This window comes from Arachis stenosperma, chromosome 5, assembly GCF_014773155.1.
Source record: "Arachis stenosperma cultivar V10309 chromosome 5, arast.V10309.gnm1.PFL2, whole genome shotgun sequence".
In the NCBI taxonomy this organism is placed as follows: Eukaryota; Viridiplantae; Streptophyta; class Magnoliopsida; order Fabales; family Fabaceae; genus Arachis; species Arachis stenosperma.
This window is the reverse complement of record NC_080381.1, coordinates 133993858-134012037: the sequence shown is the minus strand read 5'-3', so window position 1 is coordinate 134012037 and position 18180 is coordinate 133993858. Positions and strand designations below refer to the sequence as shown.

The 18180-nt window shown below is 30.0% G+C and overlaps 1 protein-coding gene across 1 annotated transcript; it reads left to right on the top strand.

The window, feature by feature from the left end:
- The first annotated feature begins 412 nt into the window (after positions 1 to 412).
- On the top strand, positions 413 to 1525 carry LOC130979830 (nudix hydrolase 1). Its single transcript, XM_057903376.1, has 2 exons — positions 413 to 650; positions 864 to 1525. The coding sequence occupies exons 1-2, from the start codon at positions 479 to 481 to the stop codon at positions 1163 to 1165; spliced, it is 474 nt and encodes a 157-aa protein (XP_057759359.1). The 5' UTR covers positions 413 to 478; the 3' UTR covers positions 1166 to 1525.
- The last annotated feature ends 16655 nt before the right edge of the window (positions 1526 to 18180 follow it).

The following is an 18180-nucleotide window of genomic DNA, read 5'->3' as shown; positions in this document are numbered from 1 at the left end:
TTAATTTATTATTTTTTATATTATTATTTATATCTAAAAATTAATACTTATTTTTATATTTGTGAATACATATATTTTAATTTTAATTTTATTTTTATAATTTTATATTATTATGATCAGATTGACCGAATAAATCAATAAACTACCAATTAAATTAATAATTCAGTGATCCAATCATATCATCAGGTTAATTTTCGGTTGGATTCCAATAACCATGAAAAATATGATATTTTATTTGAATGACTATTTAGTACTTTTTTTTTTTTTTTCCCCAGGGTCTTAATCAAAATGTTCAAAGCTGGATCAATCTTTTCTAGGAAAGATCACTCAGTGGACTAAACCAAAACTTCTACTTCGGTCAAACGGTCAAACTCAGCCTAAGCGACACCGTACGTGTATAAAATACTGATAGCACATAGCACCACAACACAGAGACAGAATAGAGCGAGTACACAATACGCTCAAATTTCTCAACCACATGAAAATGGTCAACAAGGAAGGGCCATCAGCACCGACATCTCCGCCAACGCCGGTGCCAAGGGTTGCGGTCGTTGTTTTCATCTTGAAGGGAAAATCTGTCCTTCTCGGCCGCCGCCGCTCCTCCGTTGGCAACTCCACCTTCGCCCTTCCGGGAGGCCACCTTGAGTTTGGTTGGTCTCTTTCTCTCTGATTCCTTTCTCTTGTCCTCAAAATTTTCTTTGATTTCAGTTTGTTTCTCTAGAACGTATGTAAAAGAATTTCATCAAAATATGGTTAAGAAATTTAAAAACAAAATTATGACATTTATTAGCAGTCTTTTATTTTATTTAAAAAAAATGGATGTATTAATTGTGAAAGGGCTATTTCGGACTTTGCACTCTCAGGGGAGAGCTTTGAGGATTGTGCGGCAAGGGAAGTGAGAGAGGAAACAGGATTGGAGGTTGGGAAAGTGGAGCTGTTAACGGTTACAAACAACGTGTTTTTGGAAGAGCCGAAGAAGTGCCATTACGTCACTATCTTCATGAGGGCAGTCTTTGGGGCAAATGAAGCAGAGCAGGTGCCACAGAATCTGGAGCCGGAGAAGTGTGACGGGTGGGAGTGGTATGCGTGGTCTCATTTGCCAAACCCGTTGTTTGGGCCTCTTGAGAGGATGGTCAAAGGGGGTTTTGATCCATTTCCAGTGTAAAATCCTTTTTGGGCTGAGTTCGGTTTGGTTTGGTTAACTTTGGGTTATAATAAATCCGCATGAGCATTGTAATGTTAAGGTTTGTATTTATTTCTCTTTTGGGTGCTGCGACTTTGTATTGGAATTTGGTGAGGCAAGAAATGAACGAGCAAGCATAATTCGATTGGATTCACCAATTTCAAATAACATATGGTATGCTGTTAAAATAATAATCTAACCAAATTGGCTTGGTAGATTAGTCAATTCACTCGTCAGTTAAACAAGTGTAAGTGTAAGAGGTTTGAATTTTGTTTTGTATATGCATGAACGCATTAGTTAATGACAAATTCTTAAATGAAGTTTAAATCTTTTAGAGCAGAATATACCGAAGAAAATCAAAAAATAAAATCAAAATCATATGCAAAAGTTTTAAGTTTATTTTCTGGACAAAAAAAATTCTCGAACGAGTTTCTAATAATTTAGAGAGAGACAAACATATATATATATCTTAGATATTGTATTTTGATTTTATTTTTTCAAGTACAAATATAAAATGAGACATTTTTATCTTTTAATTTGGTGATTTTATAGCAATTGATTTTTGTATGGTTACGGTTTAATTTGTGAATGACTAAATGTTTTTAGAAAATGAAGCAACAAATCTCTGGTTTGAATTTTTGTTTCGATTTTTATCCAATTTTTAAATAGTTATTCAACTATTTTAACAAAAATTTAAATCTAACAAAAGTAACTTGCTAAATATAAAAGTTGTTACTCAACTATAAAAAAATCATTAGTATTTGTTATTTGGGTAATGTTAAGTAATTAATAATTTTTTTGAACAACATGGACAACCACCAATCAAATCAAAACACACTACGCCTCCAAATTACCCACCTAAATTTTAATATTAGAATAATCATCATCTGATATATTCATTATTCACATTATTTAATATTTTCATTGTCTACTTATACTTTTCCTTGTTATTTTTGTCTTTCAAAAAATCTTTCAAAATTATTTTATCAGCAATATGAATTTTTAGATATTATTTTTGTAATTTATCTTCAAGTTTTAACTATTGACATTTTTAACTAAAAAATACATTAAATGAAAAACCGCCAAATACAAAATTACTTGGAAATTACTGAACCGGATAGAAATTAGCCAGTCGAACCAAACTGGTATCTATTGATTTTCCAGAAACGGCATCGTTTTGCATTCAGTGTGCCCCCCCACCCCTTCTCCAAACTCCTTCGTTCCTTCCTTGAGAGCCTAGTTGTCAGAACTAGTCAAACTATTGATTCAATGGTTTATTAGTTCAACTAATAAATTATTAATTAAATTAATAGAACCAATCATATATAAATAAAAAATATAAAATAATTAAAAATATAAAATTAAAATTTAAAATACATATCTTTACAAATATTATAAAAACAATTAAGCATCAACGAATTATAATTAACAAGTTATAATTTAGTTATTATTAAATAAGTATATAAAATTTTAGTATTTTTTATAATAAAAATTTTTTAATTTTATTTTTATATTAAATAACTATTTTATTTTAATAACTAACTAACTAGTTTATATTTATTATATTGTTATACACTATATGTATTTAATAAAAATAATATTAATAAATATCATATAATCATAAAAAATAATTATATTATAATAAACAAAAATATTTGATATTTTTATTTATACATGTTTAATAACATTTATATTAATAATTATGAATGATAAAGTACTAAATTGGTTCCTTACGTTTGGGCGTATTTCTGTTTTGGTCCTTAAGGTTTAAAATGTCCTATTTGAATCCAAAAAAGTTTCATTTAACTTTAATTTAGTTCCACCGGAGGTCAAAGATAAATAATTAGCGAAATTTTCTATATGACAGTAGTATAAGAATAAGGTCGATAATCTAGAGAATAAATACAAGCTCCAAAGGCACAAAATCAACGTAGATGCATCAATACATTTATTTATCATTTTTCTTATAATTAAAATGAAATATTTTCTATAAAACCAAAAAAATGTTAAATGCATATATTGATGCATCTACGGTTGATTTTGTGCCTCTGGAACTTGTACTTATTCTCCAAATTATCGACCTTGTTCTTATATTGCTGTTACATAGGATATTTTGTTAATTATATATCTTTGACCTCACGGTGGGACTAAATTGAAGCTAAATGAAACTTTTTTGGATTCAAATAGGACACTTTAAACTTGAAGGACCAAAACAGGATTACGCCCAAACGTAGGGGACTAATTTAGTACTTTACCCTAATTATGAATAATAAAAATTATAATTAATTTAAAGGGATAAGTATTGTTTTGGTCCCTCACGTTGAGCGTCGGAATCGAACCCGTCCCTGATCTAATTTTCGATTTAGAATCGTCCTTAACGTTTTTTTTCGTATTAAAATCGTCCTTTTTATTTTTTTGGACAAAAATACCCTCCCCTCCCCCCACCCCCGATCTTCCCTTCCCGCCTCCCCCCAACCCACCCCGTGTCCCCTTGCCCCCACCCCGCGTCCCCTTCCCCTGACCCCCACCACTACAAGCACAATTACCTCCTCCTCCAAATTCAGAAAAAATTCATCAATAGAAATTACATATCAATCACAATATCAAATTCCAGATTCAGAATTTCAAGCAAAATTCAAATCCATTATTCCATAGTAGACACAACAGAAAAGCCATCAACAGAATAGGAAATCAGAAAATTAAAAGCTGAATCATCAATCGAGGAACAGAACCAGAACCAGAACCAGAACTAGCTGAGGAAGACGACGACGTCCACGGCGGCAGAACCACTCGGAACAGCGGCGGAAGATCTATTGGATCTGGAACCGACACCAAAGCCGCCTTGCTGGTTCACGGACGCGGCGGTCGTAGGCGAAGCAGCTGTGAGAAAGACCGCGACAAACAACCCGGTGGCAGTAAGCGGCGCCTCCGCGAAGGGAAAGCTTGCGTCGACCCGAGTTGACGAAGCGGCGAAGATAAAAGGAGGAGGAGGAGGCAGAGGCGGCGAGGCGCAAAGGCGGCGAGGCTCGCGAGGCGGCGGTGGTCACCCTCCCCCTCCCCCCACCCCCGCGTCCTTTCCCTCCCCCCCCAAACGCGTGTTTTATTTTACTTTTTTAAAATTTTATAATTTTTATTAAAATAAGGATAGTTTAGGAATAAAATTAAAAATTTTATTAAAAATGACGATTTTAATACGAAAAAAAATGTTAAGGACGATTCTAAATAAAAAATTAGATCAGGGACGGGTTTGATTCCGACCCTCAAAGTGAGGGACCAAAACAATACTTATCCCTTAATTTAAATATAAGTGAGTATAAAATTAAAGTAATATTTAAAAAATTATTGTATGTTTTTACTATGTAATTAATAATTAGCATATAATACATCAAGGAACAACATCGTTTAGTGGCAAAGGAAGCATGTATCTACAAGGATGACCTAGGTTCAAACCGCATCTTCATCAATTTTAGAATTTTCTCTTGAGCGATTTAGTTAGACTGATTTTCAACGGCTTTGACTGTTTCTTACCGATTCTCGTTCTTAAACGGTCTTCAGACTAGACCAGGCTGGTTGGGACTCCGGTTCACCAGTTTTTTAGTCGAACCGACCAGTCCAGTCCGAGTTAGTTTTACATCTATGCTTCAGTTTTTTAGTCGAACCGACCAGTCCAGTCCAGGATCTGACTGCCGTGCATTCAAACGAGCATTTCTAGAGTTAGAGAGGTCCAAATGACGCGTTCTCAATGGCATTGGAAAGCTAAATTTCAGAGCTTTTTAGCAATATATAATGGTTTATACCTTTCTTCGAAGGAGCCTACCCCCTAGCTGGCATCCAATGCCCCAAAAGAGATCCAAAGCTAGCGTTGAACGCCAACCACTCCCTAGTGGGCATTCAACGCCCAACACAAGCACAAGACAGCGTGGTTCACCTCCGATTAGTCCTAGTGGACGCAAAACTCAGCCTAAGTACTCAATCCAAGTGGGCCCAAGGATGGATTTCGCACCTCTAGTCTATTCTATCATATTTTTTTGTACTTCTTAGTTATTAGATTAGTATATATAGAACAAGGATCACCCTTGTTCAGGACCCTCTGCCATATTTTCGAATACATTACTACTTTCTGTAAGCTATGAGTCACTAACCTCCTAGGTTAATATTAGGAGCTCTACTGATTTTTATGGATTAATAATATAATTGTTCTATTTCAATCTATGCATGATTCCATTCTAAAATGTATCTTCGTTCTTCATCCTAATGAATTGGGAGTGTAACTTGACCGTCATCCTATTCTGCATGGGTTCTTGCGAGTCCTTGACGGGATAGTACTGAACCACAAGCTTGATTATACATCTCTTAGACGGCTAATCCACGACTTCGTTGGGGACTTGGAGACATCAGTTCAGCCGAGGTATGGGGTGATTAGGGCCTTTGTGGTATAGGCTAGAATCAATAGAGCAGCATTCTCTTATCCGGAAGATCCGACCTTATCTGTGGCGCTTTGAGTAGGATCACCAAGGGAATGGACTACACGAGCTTCACCCCCGTTCAGATTGGATGACCACTGACCTGACATTTGATCTAAAGCAGAAGAGATTAATGACCACTGACCTGGCGTTAATCACTTATAGCCTGCCATGGAATGAATCATCAGAAGTTGAAGTAGAAGGTGAGAAAAGTTGATCCAGAAGGAGGAAGCATCTTCGAAGCCTCAATCGTTCTCTTATCAATTGATTTCACATCTATCCAATAATACTTTATTTATTCTGTTTTTATGCATTTTTCCACAATAACTATATTTTTTATCTGCCTGACTAAGATCTACAAGATAGCCATTACTTGTTCAAACCAATAATCTCCTTGGGATCGACCATCACTCACCTGAGGTATTACTCGGACGACCCGCTGCACTTGCCGATCTATCTGTGCGAATATTGCAGAGTCAATTTCGTGCACCAATGTCAGCGTTAAATTCTACACAATGGTCATGGATTCGATTTCAAGATATTTCACCTTTTTGGTTGGTACCAACTATAAGGTTAGTTGAAGCATTCAACCATGCACTAATCAACATCTCATCCTCTTTTCATTATGAGTGTTGAATAATATCTTACCTATGATTTTCAATTTCATCATCATTGAGATCGATAGCATCTAATCCTCAAAAGTTGACAAAATCTGAATATTACAAATTTGGACTATAATTTATCGGAATTTGAGGGGATAGGTTTGCAGAGCCACCAATACTAGATGAGTCACGTTTTGATGCACTTAGTTGAGTTAGAAATGGCAATGATATTGGAATAATATTTCTGATAGAAGGGTTAAATATGGATGAAAATGTATAATATGGTGTTTGTAAATTTTGATTATGTGGTTGAAAAATAAAAAATTGATTATTGTAAGGAACTTGAAAATTAAAATTAGAAAGATTTTGTAAATTTTGACTTTAAAATGTATTTAGTTATGTGAAGTTTTGATTTGAAATTTGAGAGTTTAAAAGTTGAAATTTTTAAGTATTTGGATATTAAAAAAAATATAAATAATTAAAAAAAAGTTAAATTGGTTTTGATCATTTTTTAAACAAAAAATAGTAAAACATTAGTTTCAGAAATTTAAAACAGATTAAAAAATATTAAAAAAATTAAGAATATATATATATATAAATAATATATGCAGAGTAACAAAATATTAATTAACAATAATGGTCATATAATGGTTATCTCATATCATGTATATAACGTGCTTTTAATTTTATTCATAAAATATTATTTAATTTTTTTTTTTTAACATATGTTAAAGTATCATTGGTCACTTTTAAAGTGCAAACCCCTCTGAATGGGGTTTCAAGTGCTTCGAACAAAATGAAAAAGCTTCCTTTTATTTTGCTTCAATGCTAAGGTCTTACTTTTTTGACAAATAATAAATGAGGCTCCAATTTTTTTTTTATCGTTGGACTTGCTCTCAAAGCCACACTATTTTAAAGATTAAACCTGCTACACGTACAAATTTTTTGGTTTATAAATTATATAAGTTGGTCTAAATTTAAGAAAAAAATATGCGTATCATTTTTTTAGAATCGAGCGTCTAACGCACGTGCCTTAATCACTCGTTGCATTTTCCAACAACACGTTCATTATGCCACACTCTTCCTCTTCTTCCTCAATCAAAACGCAAATCGTCAAGATTCAAGCGACATTCGAAATAAACTACGATTATGAAGAAACGTTCCAATTCCTTGTAAAGAGTAGAAGAAATCAAAAAGAAAAGATACAAATTTCCATAAAAAATCATCACGAAGAAACATTATTCAAGGTACTGTTTTACTGTTCTTCTAGGTTTTTTTTTTAGATTGTCTCTGCCATGTGCCTCATCCTTAACCAGCAAAACATTAAAAGATTTCAAGAAGAAATATACTGTCTCCTCTCTGATATTGTGGTAAGGTGTACTTCAACGAATTTTGGGTGTATTTCTTAAATCTTTTGGGTGTATTTCTGTAATCCTTTGGGTGTATTTCTGTAATCCTTTTGGTGTATTTCTGTAATCGTTTGGGTGTATTTCTGAAGTTGAATCATCCGTTATCTTCAAAACGATTTCAAAGCTTGATTTCAGAAACCATGAAAATAAAAAAATGAAGCAGGAATACAGAGAGAGAAACGCACGTAAATGACGAAGAAGAAACCAGTGATAAATGTAGGTAAAACAACAACTGAAAAGGCAAAGAGAGAACGCACGAAGAAGATCGAATAAATTTGACAAGAAACTCGAAAAAGGAAACAAAATCTTTTAAAAAATGGAAGTTATATATTCGCGCGTTAATTGATTTGAATTGATTTAAAAGTCTGTTAAAGAGGCACGTAACATAAGCAGTGCATTTAGGGGTTTCGTTCTCTTCAGGGCTTATAAATCTTGTAAGCGCAAACACTTGTATGTAGATATTAATCCTTTAAAGATTTATCTTTTATTTATATATTGTATTTTTTGTTGAAGATAGCTATATGTATAGTGTTAACGGTGTCACTATTATTGTTAGATAATAATTTTATGGTTTAAAACAAGGTTCAGAAAATCGGACCGGTCATCAAACCGCTATAGTCACTGGTTCACTGGTTTACTGGTCTAACCGGTTCAACCGGAAAAACCGTTTAGAGTAGAATAATAAATAAATTATAAATACACTTCCTAAAATATAATTATAGTCTGATATAAATCTTAAAATATCTTCGAAATTTAAAACAACATAAAATATCACCAACCAAATACATATGATCTTATCAAAATCCAAACTCAAAAGTTAAATAATAATAAAAGCATATGTAAATATTAAATCCCAACATTATGGTTTATCCCAACATATTTCCAAGCTAAATCTGTTTTTCCCCTAAAGTTCGAAGAACCTTGTGACTGACTATCGTTAGCACTACGGGAATTAGGATTAGCAGCATCATTCGAAATAGGAGTATCGGCAGGCATGTTATTATTCACAGAATCATTGTTATCAGCAGTTGCTTCTTGATTAATACTATCTTCCATAACTAACATTAATAAAACATATATGAAATTAAAAACAGCCACAGCAATAAACATTAACAATTCTATCTACACAATGAACATTATGATATGATAAAAAAAAGATTGCTTAATTTTGGTTTATATGATTTTTCAGAACTTTATAGAATCAAGTTTATAATTAAAAAGTACATACTAGGCAAATTGCAGTAGGTGTTATGAACTTATGATTTAAATAGTGAAAAGATGCTCAACTTAATTGTTATCGTTATATATATGTGAAAATTTTCAGCATGCCATGATATGCACTTGAAGAAGTGAAATATATAATAAATCACTTTATTTGAAATTTCATGATATTGATTACTGCTTTGGTCATTCTTCTCGGCCACTTATATTTCATGTTGATCCCAATTCACCTTTCAGCAACATAATAATTTTACATTTTTATCAACAACATAATTCATGTTAAGCAAAAAGATGTTCTTCAATTTATAACGAAGAAGCTAAGGTATCGTTTTAGATGTTTATAAATATCAAAGTGACTACAAATTAAATTGAGGAGCAACTAAGAAACAAAGAAATAAATTAAATCAGGATTATAGTAACAAGTGTATATATATTCAATATCAAGATAGTGCATTTTCAATATTTATAAACTTTAAAGTGATATGTTGAGTTTCATAAAAAGAAAAAGAAAAAAGCATATGTTATATGTTTGACATTAACAATTATGCAGAACAAATATGCAAAACCGAGTCAGTTTCTAGCATTAACAAAGTACAAAACATTAACAAATTTGAGCTACAAAACAAAAATTTGAGCAACACACAGAAATTGAACTACAAACACAAATTGAGCAACACACAGAAATTCTGCAGCAAACCAAGTTACCAACAAAGAGAAATTGAGCTGCAAATCAAGTTACCAACAATTAGAAATTGAGCTGCAAACCAAGTTACTAACAAAGAAGTTCACAGAGGCAAAGAACACATATGAGCAGAGGAAGTCAGTTCACAGAGGCAAGTTGAAGTTCACAGAGGCAAGTCGAAGTTCACAGAGGCAAAGAAGTGAAGAACAAAGATGAGCAGAGACGAGTTACTCACCGCGCGACGATGAAGACGATGGGACGGGGCAGATGAAGACGAGGCAGACGGCTGGCTACTGGGCAGGGAACCGGCGAAGAAGGAGGGTTACTTGGGCTGACGACCAGGCGACGGCGGTTGCGCTGTTGACCGGTGACCGCGGCGACGAAGGAGGGGGCGGTGGCAGGCTAGGGTTCGGGCGTGGAGGCTTCTCTCATTCTCTGTTCTCTTCTCTCACGAAGATGAACAACACACAGAATTAGGGATTCGGGGGAAGAAATGGGGGGTGCTTGGGGTCACCGGGTCAGGGTGCTCTTCGGGTCGGGTCGGGTCGGGTTAAGGGTTTTATATATTGGATAATGAAACGACGTCGTTTAGGCAGAACCGGCCGGTTTGCCGGTTCGTCGCCGGTTCTTTTCAGGACGGTTTCTGCAGGAGAACCGGACCGTTTGCATTGCCGGTTCACGGTTAAACCGGTCGAGCCGGTCCGGTCCGATTTTCAGAACATTGGTTTAAAATATATTTTTGTATTCTTTGTATGAATTTATATCTTTACAATATAATTGACCTTTTGATAAATATGGAAAAATAAGTTAATTTATAAATAAGTTAAGAACCATTTGAATCAATATAATTATTTTTTGGCTATCTTTTTGAATTTGTGAGTCAAGTTTGAATTTAAATTTAAATTTATACATTAAATGAGTTAAATTTGAGTTTGAAAAAGCTCAACTCATTAAATCAGGAACTGGATCGATTATATATTGCTCAGGAGTATAACCTGATGGTTTGGGAAGACGAAAAGGATCTGGCAGGTTGGCAAGACAAATCCTTAGAGCGATGGGGTAGTGCTTACAATGATATTCCAATGTCTAAATCAGAAAATTAGAGAAATAGAGTTTAGAAGGTGTGTGACATACCTGAAAGGGCTTTTGAGCTATTTATATAGTTTTATCTCGTTATCTTATCTTACAAGGAGATATTTGAATTTACATATTAGTTAGTAATTCTCAGTTTTTGGCCTATTTAAACCATAGAAATAATTTGGACCTAGAGATCGGATCATCACGAGACCGTTTGGAGCCAAATGCCACGTCCAGAACATATAATTGTTTATATTAATAATGTATTATGATTTTATATTTTTAATTTATAGTAATAATATATAATTTACATACATATAAAATTTATATATATAATTAAATAAAGGATATAAATTATAATTGATAAATAGGCAATATATATAATTGATAATTTTTAAATATAAATTATAATTAATTTATATAAAGTTATAAATTATATTTATTATTTGAGTCAGTTTCTAGCCAATTAAAAATTTTTTAGTGGATACTGGATAGAACTTAAATTTTACAAATATAATAAATTCAATTATTAAAGAATTAAGAATTTAAGTTTGGCCTTATTCGATCCAAGTCAACCACTTCCTACTCTATTTGACACTAATTTGTGTCCTATTAAAAATTCTTAAAAGTTGATCTAGTATATTGTCTGGTTTTGAATTTTAATTTCTATACATCTGTAGGACGGATCTGTTGAACACAAATAATTTTCACCTACACAATAATGGCACAAGCCACCCTATTCACCTATATCGTACCCGTTTCATTTTGTAGGGTTGTAGTTTACTGGCTCAATGATTTTAATTGACGTGATGATGGAATAAATTTTTCCGATGACATTGGCTTTTTCATTTTTCCCCCTTTGGATTGAACGTTAACAATCGCTTTAGAAGGTTTGTTATGTTTGGTTCCACTAGGAAGTCTATAAACTATTAAAAAATGTCTATTGCTTCTATTATAAGATTTAGTAGCTGAATAGTTTGTTGACTGTCCCCTAGGATTTCCAAAACTTTTATGTGTAAGGTATGTGCTGTAAGTTGTAACAATCCATTAGTTAAGATTATTAGGATCTTATTCTATATAAAAAAAAAAGAATATTAAGATTTTATTAATGAATATCTTAACTCTTTAAAGAATTAAAAATTTATTGAGAAAATAATATTAGAAATGTGTAAATGACACTGGTCTCTGTTTTATTTATAAAGAAAATATTATATATATATATATATATATATATATATATATATATATATATATGTGTGTGTGTGTGTATGTATAACATATTTTTTTTTTAGGTGTTTTCCAACTTGATAGATTAGAGATTAATTTGTTGGTGACTTGAGTTTAATTTAAGGGTTTTTTTGCTAATGAATGGGTTACTGCATATAAAATACATGATTCGAATCTCTGACATTTGTTTAAACGGACGAGTGAATTAACCATTATTTATATAATAATAATAATAATAATAATAATAATAATAATATATTTAACATTAATGTAGTAAAATTTATTTATTTTTAACCATAAAATATAAATTAAATTAAATATTTTTTCATAAATTAATATAAGTTATAATATTTATTAAAATAATAAATATATTATTATTATTATTATTATTATTATTATTATTATTATTATTATTATTGTTAATGTGTGTATAATGGTTAATGTAAGGTATTTTGATCGAATAAACTAAAAAAATATGTTAATTTAATTTTAGTAAAACGAAAACTAAATATTTTATAGAGTGAAAAAGAGCGTCATTTAAATATTATGCAACAGAAAAAATTGTCTTTATTTATAAATTCATTTGAAACATAATAAAATTTTAAAAATTTCCCTATATAAAAGACTCTACTTTAGTTACTTAAAAGAGTATTTTTATGATATTCTTTAACAAAATCCTTAAAAATAAATTTAAAATGAATTTTCAAAGTAAATAATATTATGAATAAAAGAAAACAAAAAAAAATATATAATATAAAATGCTTTATCCATTAGCAAAACTAAAATAATTTTAAGAAATGAAAGATATACAAAATAAGAAATCATGAACCTGAAGACTCAAGGGTATGTTTTGGCTAGTTTAATTTAATATTAAAATTGAATATTTATAACATAAAAATATAAATTAATGAATAAAAGCATAAGTGAAAATAACATTACAAATATTTTTAAACTAATAACATAATTCTTAGGCATTTTTGTTTAAATAAAATAAAAATATTAATATTATCAAATTCTCTTAAACCAAATTTTAAAACGTAAATTCTCTATTTTTATTAGTATATAAATCGTCCTAGTGCTATGTACTTTTAATAATATATAAATTGCTACATTCTAAGATGATTTATGCATTAAACTCATTCTAGAAATGCACATAAATCGTTTTAGGATTTTAAACTTTTTAAATTGAATATAACTCGTCACAAGGTAGTATAGTTTAGGAAAATTTTTAAGTGTACTATTATATTGGTATTTTAATAATTTTTAACCATTGATTTTAATTATAAAAAAATATATAATATATATAATTAAGATCAACGATTAAAAATCACTAATATATCGATATAACGGTACATTTAAAAATCTTTCTATAATTTATAATGTTTTTAATTTAAAATACTATGAAATAGTATGATTTACGTGTAAAAGGATAACTCACAATACTCTAATATGATTTATATGCAAAACTCTAAAAACTGTTAATAAACAAATAAAAAAATGTTATGTATATATAAAAAATCAGCCGGCAGTGTGTTTGGATTAATATTTATAAACGAATATTTGTACAAGTAATCCTAAAGTGTGGTAATTTATATATTATCAAAAATATAAAGCACTGAGATGATTTATATATTAATAAAAATAGAAGATTCACGTTTTAAAATTTAATTTAAAAGAATCTGATAATATTATTTTTTTATTTTATTTAAATAAAAAGAATCATTGTCAGATGTTGAGTGTTTATTTGTGAACACAAGGCTGAGTTATCAGGCTAAGACTCTGAATCTACTCCACTTAGCCATTTACTTTTTGAAAGAATAAAGAAACACGGAACACATTGGTGGCTAAATTGGGGCATTTGAATGCAGTTTGGCTTTCGCGGCGGGAGGATGGAATTAAAGTAATTACCGAAATAAAATAAATAAAAAATAATATTATTTGAATGTCTTAATTAATGTTTTTAATTATAATAAGATAGAATGATTTGTTATTTACACATAAATTATGTTATTTTATTTAGATTTAGTATGATATTGGTTTAAATAGCATTTTTATATCTTACTATAAATTTACAATTTATTAGAGAATTTGAATGAAGACTAAGCTACTAAAATTACTTATAAAAGAGTTATGCGCTCATAAAATTACTCATAAAAGATAAAATTTCGTCACATATTTAATTATCTACATAAGTTTAATCTCGTGTACAAAACTAAATAAATATGGTTTAATTTTAACAGAGTATTTTTTATAGATAATTTTTTTTTATATTGGTACGTATTGCTAAGTTGACATATATTTAGTATCAATTAGGATTATAGGTTTTATGAGCCTTAAGAAGACAAGAGGGATTGAATCAATGCATTTTTTTAATTTTAGAACACGTTACTAAACTAGCAGGAGATTTTCCTATTATGTTTCTTGCAACCGCAAAAACTTAAAAATAAAGGAAGACAGAAAGTGACACCAACATATATCCTGATTCAACTTCGAAGTACAATGAGGTCAACGTCTAGTCTTCACCACAATTATGGTGAAATTTTACTATATCAATAGCCAAGATTACAAACACGCACCAATGTCAAGACAAAGACAAAGACAAACAAACTAAACTAGTTTTACACCAAGAAAAACGAAGCTACACAAACACCAAGACAAAACAAAACTACAATTTCGAACTTCAGAAACAAATGCCTGAAACTATAATTTTGAGATTCACAAACAAACACCATAACAAAGCCATACTTTTAGGCTTCACAAACAAAGACAAAATCCCAAAACCAAAATAAAACCAAAAACAAAGACTTAAACAAAAGTTGACAGATATTTGGCTTTTTTTCTTAATTCATGGCTTTTCAGTCATAGGTTTTTTTTTTTAAATGATTTTTCACAGAAATATAAGTATGTTTCTCATAATTAGGAAGACTAAAAAATTGAAACTGAATCATCAAATTAAGATCCAATGAAAAAGAACAATGACCCTCAAAGTGCAGGTTGTAATCCTGAATTTTTTTCATACTTCTTTTTTTTTTTATTGATCCCCTTCTCATAAGAAATCAGCAGCTCATTATTTTTATTGGTCGTTACTCTCCAAATCAAACCTCATAATTGTCATTATTGATTTCTTTTTTGATAGTGGCTACAATCTCTTTTAAATCCACATCAAATCTTGCTCTTAATAGTTTATTCTTTCCCTAAATAACCGAATCAACATCAATGCTAATATCAAATCCTAAAATACTTAAATACACAATCAATCATAAAATTAATTGGACAAAACTTAATTAACCCAACCAAATATTTGCCATCACAATAAAAGATAAAATATTTCTAAACTCAACAATCTTTCCGTTGATGACAAACATATTAAAATAGAGAACATTTAAGAAAAATAGGATAAAAATGAGATAATTTTATTTTAGTAGTAAAATAGTCTCCTTATAAATCTAATAGAGATTTATTTCAAGCTCCTCCTAAATATGTGCCATGAATCTTGTCAGCTGTGAAATTAGAGTGCAGCAAAAACACAAGCAAAAAGCAAGCAAAAGCAACGGTGTAACATGATAAACTAACATAAAAAACAGTAAAGAATTGCAACCATCAATAATAAATATAGAATCACTAAGAAACTAAAGTAGCATAAATAGTTTCAACAGTTCTAAAATAACCAAAACATCCTAAATCTCTTTATATTCTATTACTCTCCCTTTTGTCGTTAAGGGGATAAAATAAGCACTTGCAAACAGAAGTTAGAGACAAGAAAAAATTAGAGAAATAGTAGCAGCAAAAATAAAAAATTTGAAATAGTAGCATCGATACTATCACACATCAAGGTTTGTAGCCGCTTACTCATCATCGACATCTTTAAAAATTTTAATTTCTTCATAATACTGTCTGAATAGGTAAAAAAAGCAGACATAGCGGAACAACGGGTAATAAATTAGTGCACAATTATCAGTCCATTAGACCATCTCTAGTAGGGAACTCATCTCAGTTCCTGTTTATGGCCCACCTGTCATAAAAAGTAACTCCACATCAGCTTTTGCGTCATAAACAGTAAATAGGAACTCAAAGTATCTCTCTCTTCTCCATTAGAAGAAACTAACTTTAGTCCCTATTGTAATCTCACTTAATTAATTAATTAAAATACTTGTAATTAATGTAATTAATTTTTTTAATAATGTAATTTAAATATTTAAATTTAAAAATAATTTACTATTAAAAGATATTAATATTAAATAAATTCATATATAACAATAATACACAATAGATATTTTTGCAACGGTTAGTTTTACAATAGCTAATTTAATATAATAATATAAATATAAATAATATTTAATATTTTTTTATATAAATAATTTATATAAATTATTAATTAAATAAAAATTAATTATTTAATCTAATTAATTATTATAATTATTAATAAATTAATTATAATTTAATTATTATTTAAATAATTAATATAAATCATTAATTAAATAAAAATATAATTACTTAATATAATTAATTATTATAATTATTACTAAATTAATTATTATTTAATTATTTAATATAATTATTTATTTTAATATAATTTTTAATATAATTAATTAAAATTTTATATAATTATTTATTTAAATAATAACTTGCCAAATGGCAAGTTATTATTTGTTGCACTCAGTCCCTGTTCAGAGGGACTTTGTCCCATCGATCCTTGTGCAAGGATTTCACTCCATTTTACTCCAACGGTTCCTGTTCCTATTTTGTCAGAAACAGAACCTCAATATATGCCCATTGGAAGTGCTCTTACTACTCAATTTTCAACAACTCATAAGGACATAAACAATGAGCCCAATTTTTTTTAAAAAATATAGTCATCCAAAAAGAGTTTAAATATCAAAAGATAATAGCAATAATAAGTCAACAACTTCATGCATCAGTTGATTAAACGAAAAACTTAAACAATGAGCCCATAATACCTTAATCAAATGATGTAAAGATGATCGACCATCTGTATAATAAAATCTCTTATCTATCTAAAAGGCAAAGCTAGAGACAAATAATTAGACCAAAAAAATTAATTTAAATCAGAAAACAAATAATTTCTAGAGTAACTCTAAGCTTGCAAAACCCCTCTTCAACCAAAGATTTGATAAAAATATCAGTTAATTGATCTTTAGATTTGACAAATTAAATGTCAATATTTTACAACTGGACATGTTCTTTAATATAATGATATTTAACTTCAATGTATTTTATTGTAGAATGTAAAACAGAATTTTCAAAATGTTAATGGTACTTAATTTGTCACACATTAAATGAATATTGGAAGCATTTAACTTGTAGTCAGCTAATTGAATTTTTAACTAAAAAACTTGAGATCAAGAAAGAGAGGCAATAATATACTTAGCCTTTGCAGTGGACAGCAACACTATTCCTTGTTTCTTGCTGGTCAACACATTAAGAGCATTACCAATAGTGCAGCAAATAGTACTGATCCTTTTCCTATCTATTATATCACTTGCAAAATCAGCATCCAAATAACCAACTAAATTGATATATTTTGATTTAGGATACCACAACTCATAATATGTAGTGCTAAGGATATATCGAATGATTCTCCTTATTACACTCAAATAGGATTCTTTAGGTTAGAATTGAAATGTTGAACATAGTCCCATGATGAAGATTATGTCAGTTCTTGAGGTTTAGAACTTCTTCGATGTCATCAGGCTTAATAGTTAAAATGACAGCCAAGTTACTTTAATATAGATTTTTCAAAATTGATTTTGTAACTCTTTCCAATGATGGATTTCCAATAACAAATTCAAGTAGATAATTCTTATGGAATCTCTATTCTCTAGGTTTCGTTTGCTGGGCACTAACTGTACCAGAATCTAAGGCTTCAATGTTGCATTCAGTTGGACTTCAGCAAAAGTAAGGGACGAAATAGAATTGTCTCCTGCAGAATTGTCTTTTGCAAAATTATTTGGCTTAGATTGTAACCGTCCTATCTTTTCTTGATTGTTTGATGAATTAGTTGTTATTTCGTCAAGATCTTCTATAATTTCATATATTGCAATGATTTTGTCCTTTCAATCATCTCCAAAAGTTATAAATTTTCTATCATATTTATTGACGTTGATGAAGAAAGTTGACTTTTCCATCATGTGCCTTGAACATCTCACAGTAAGATACCACTTTTTCTTTTTTCTTTTGGATGTAAGGCAAACTTGCATAGTCTTTTATGAAACTTTTGGTATCCAAATTTATTTGGATCCTTTTATGTTAGTTTTTCTTGGTTGTCCAAAAACATTAGAATCATGAACAATTTTAT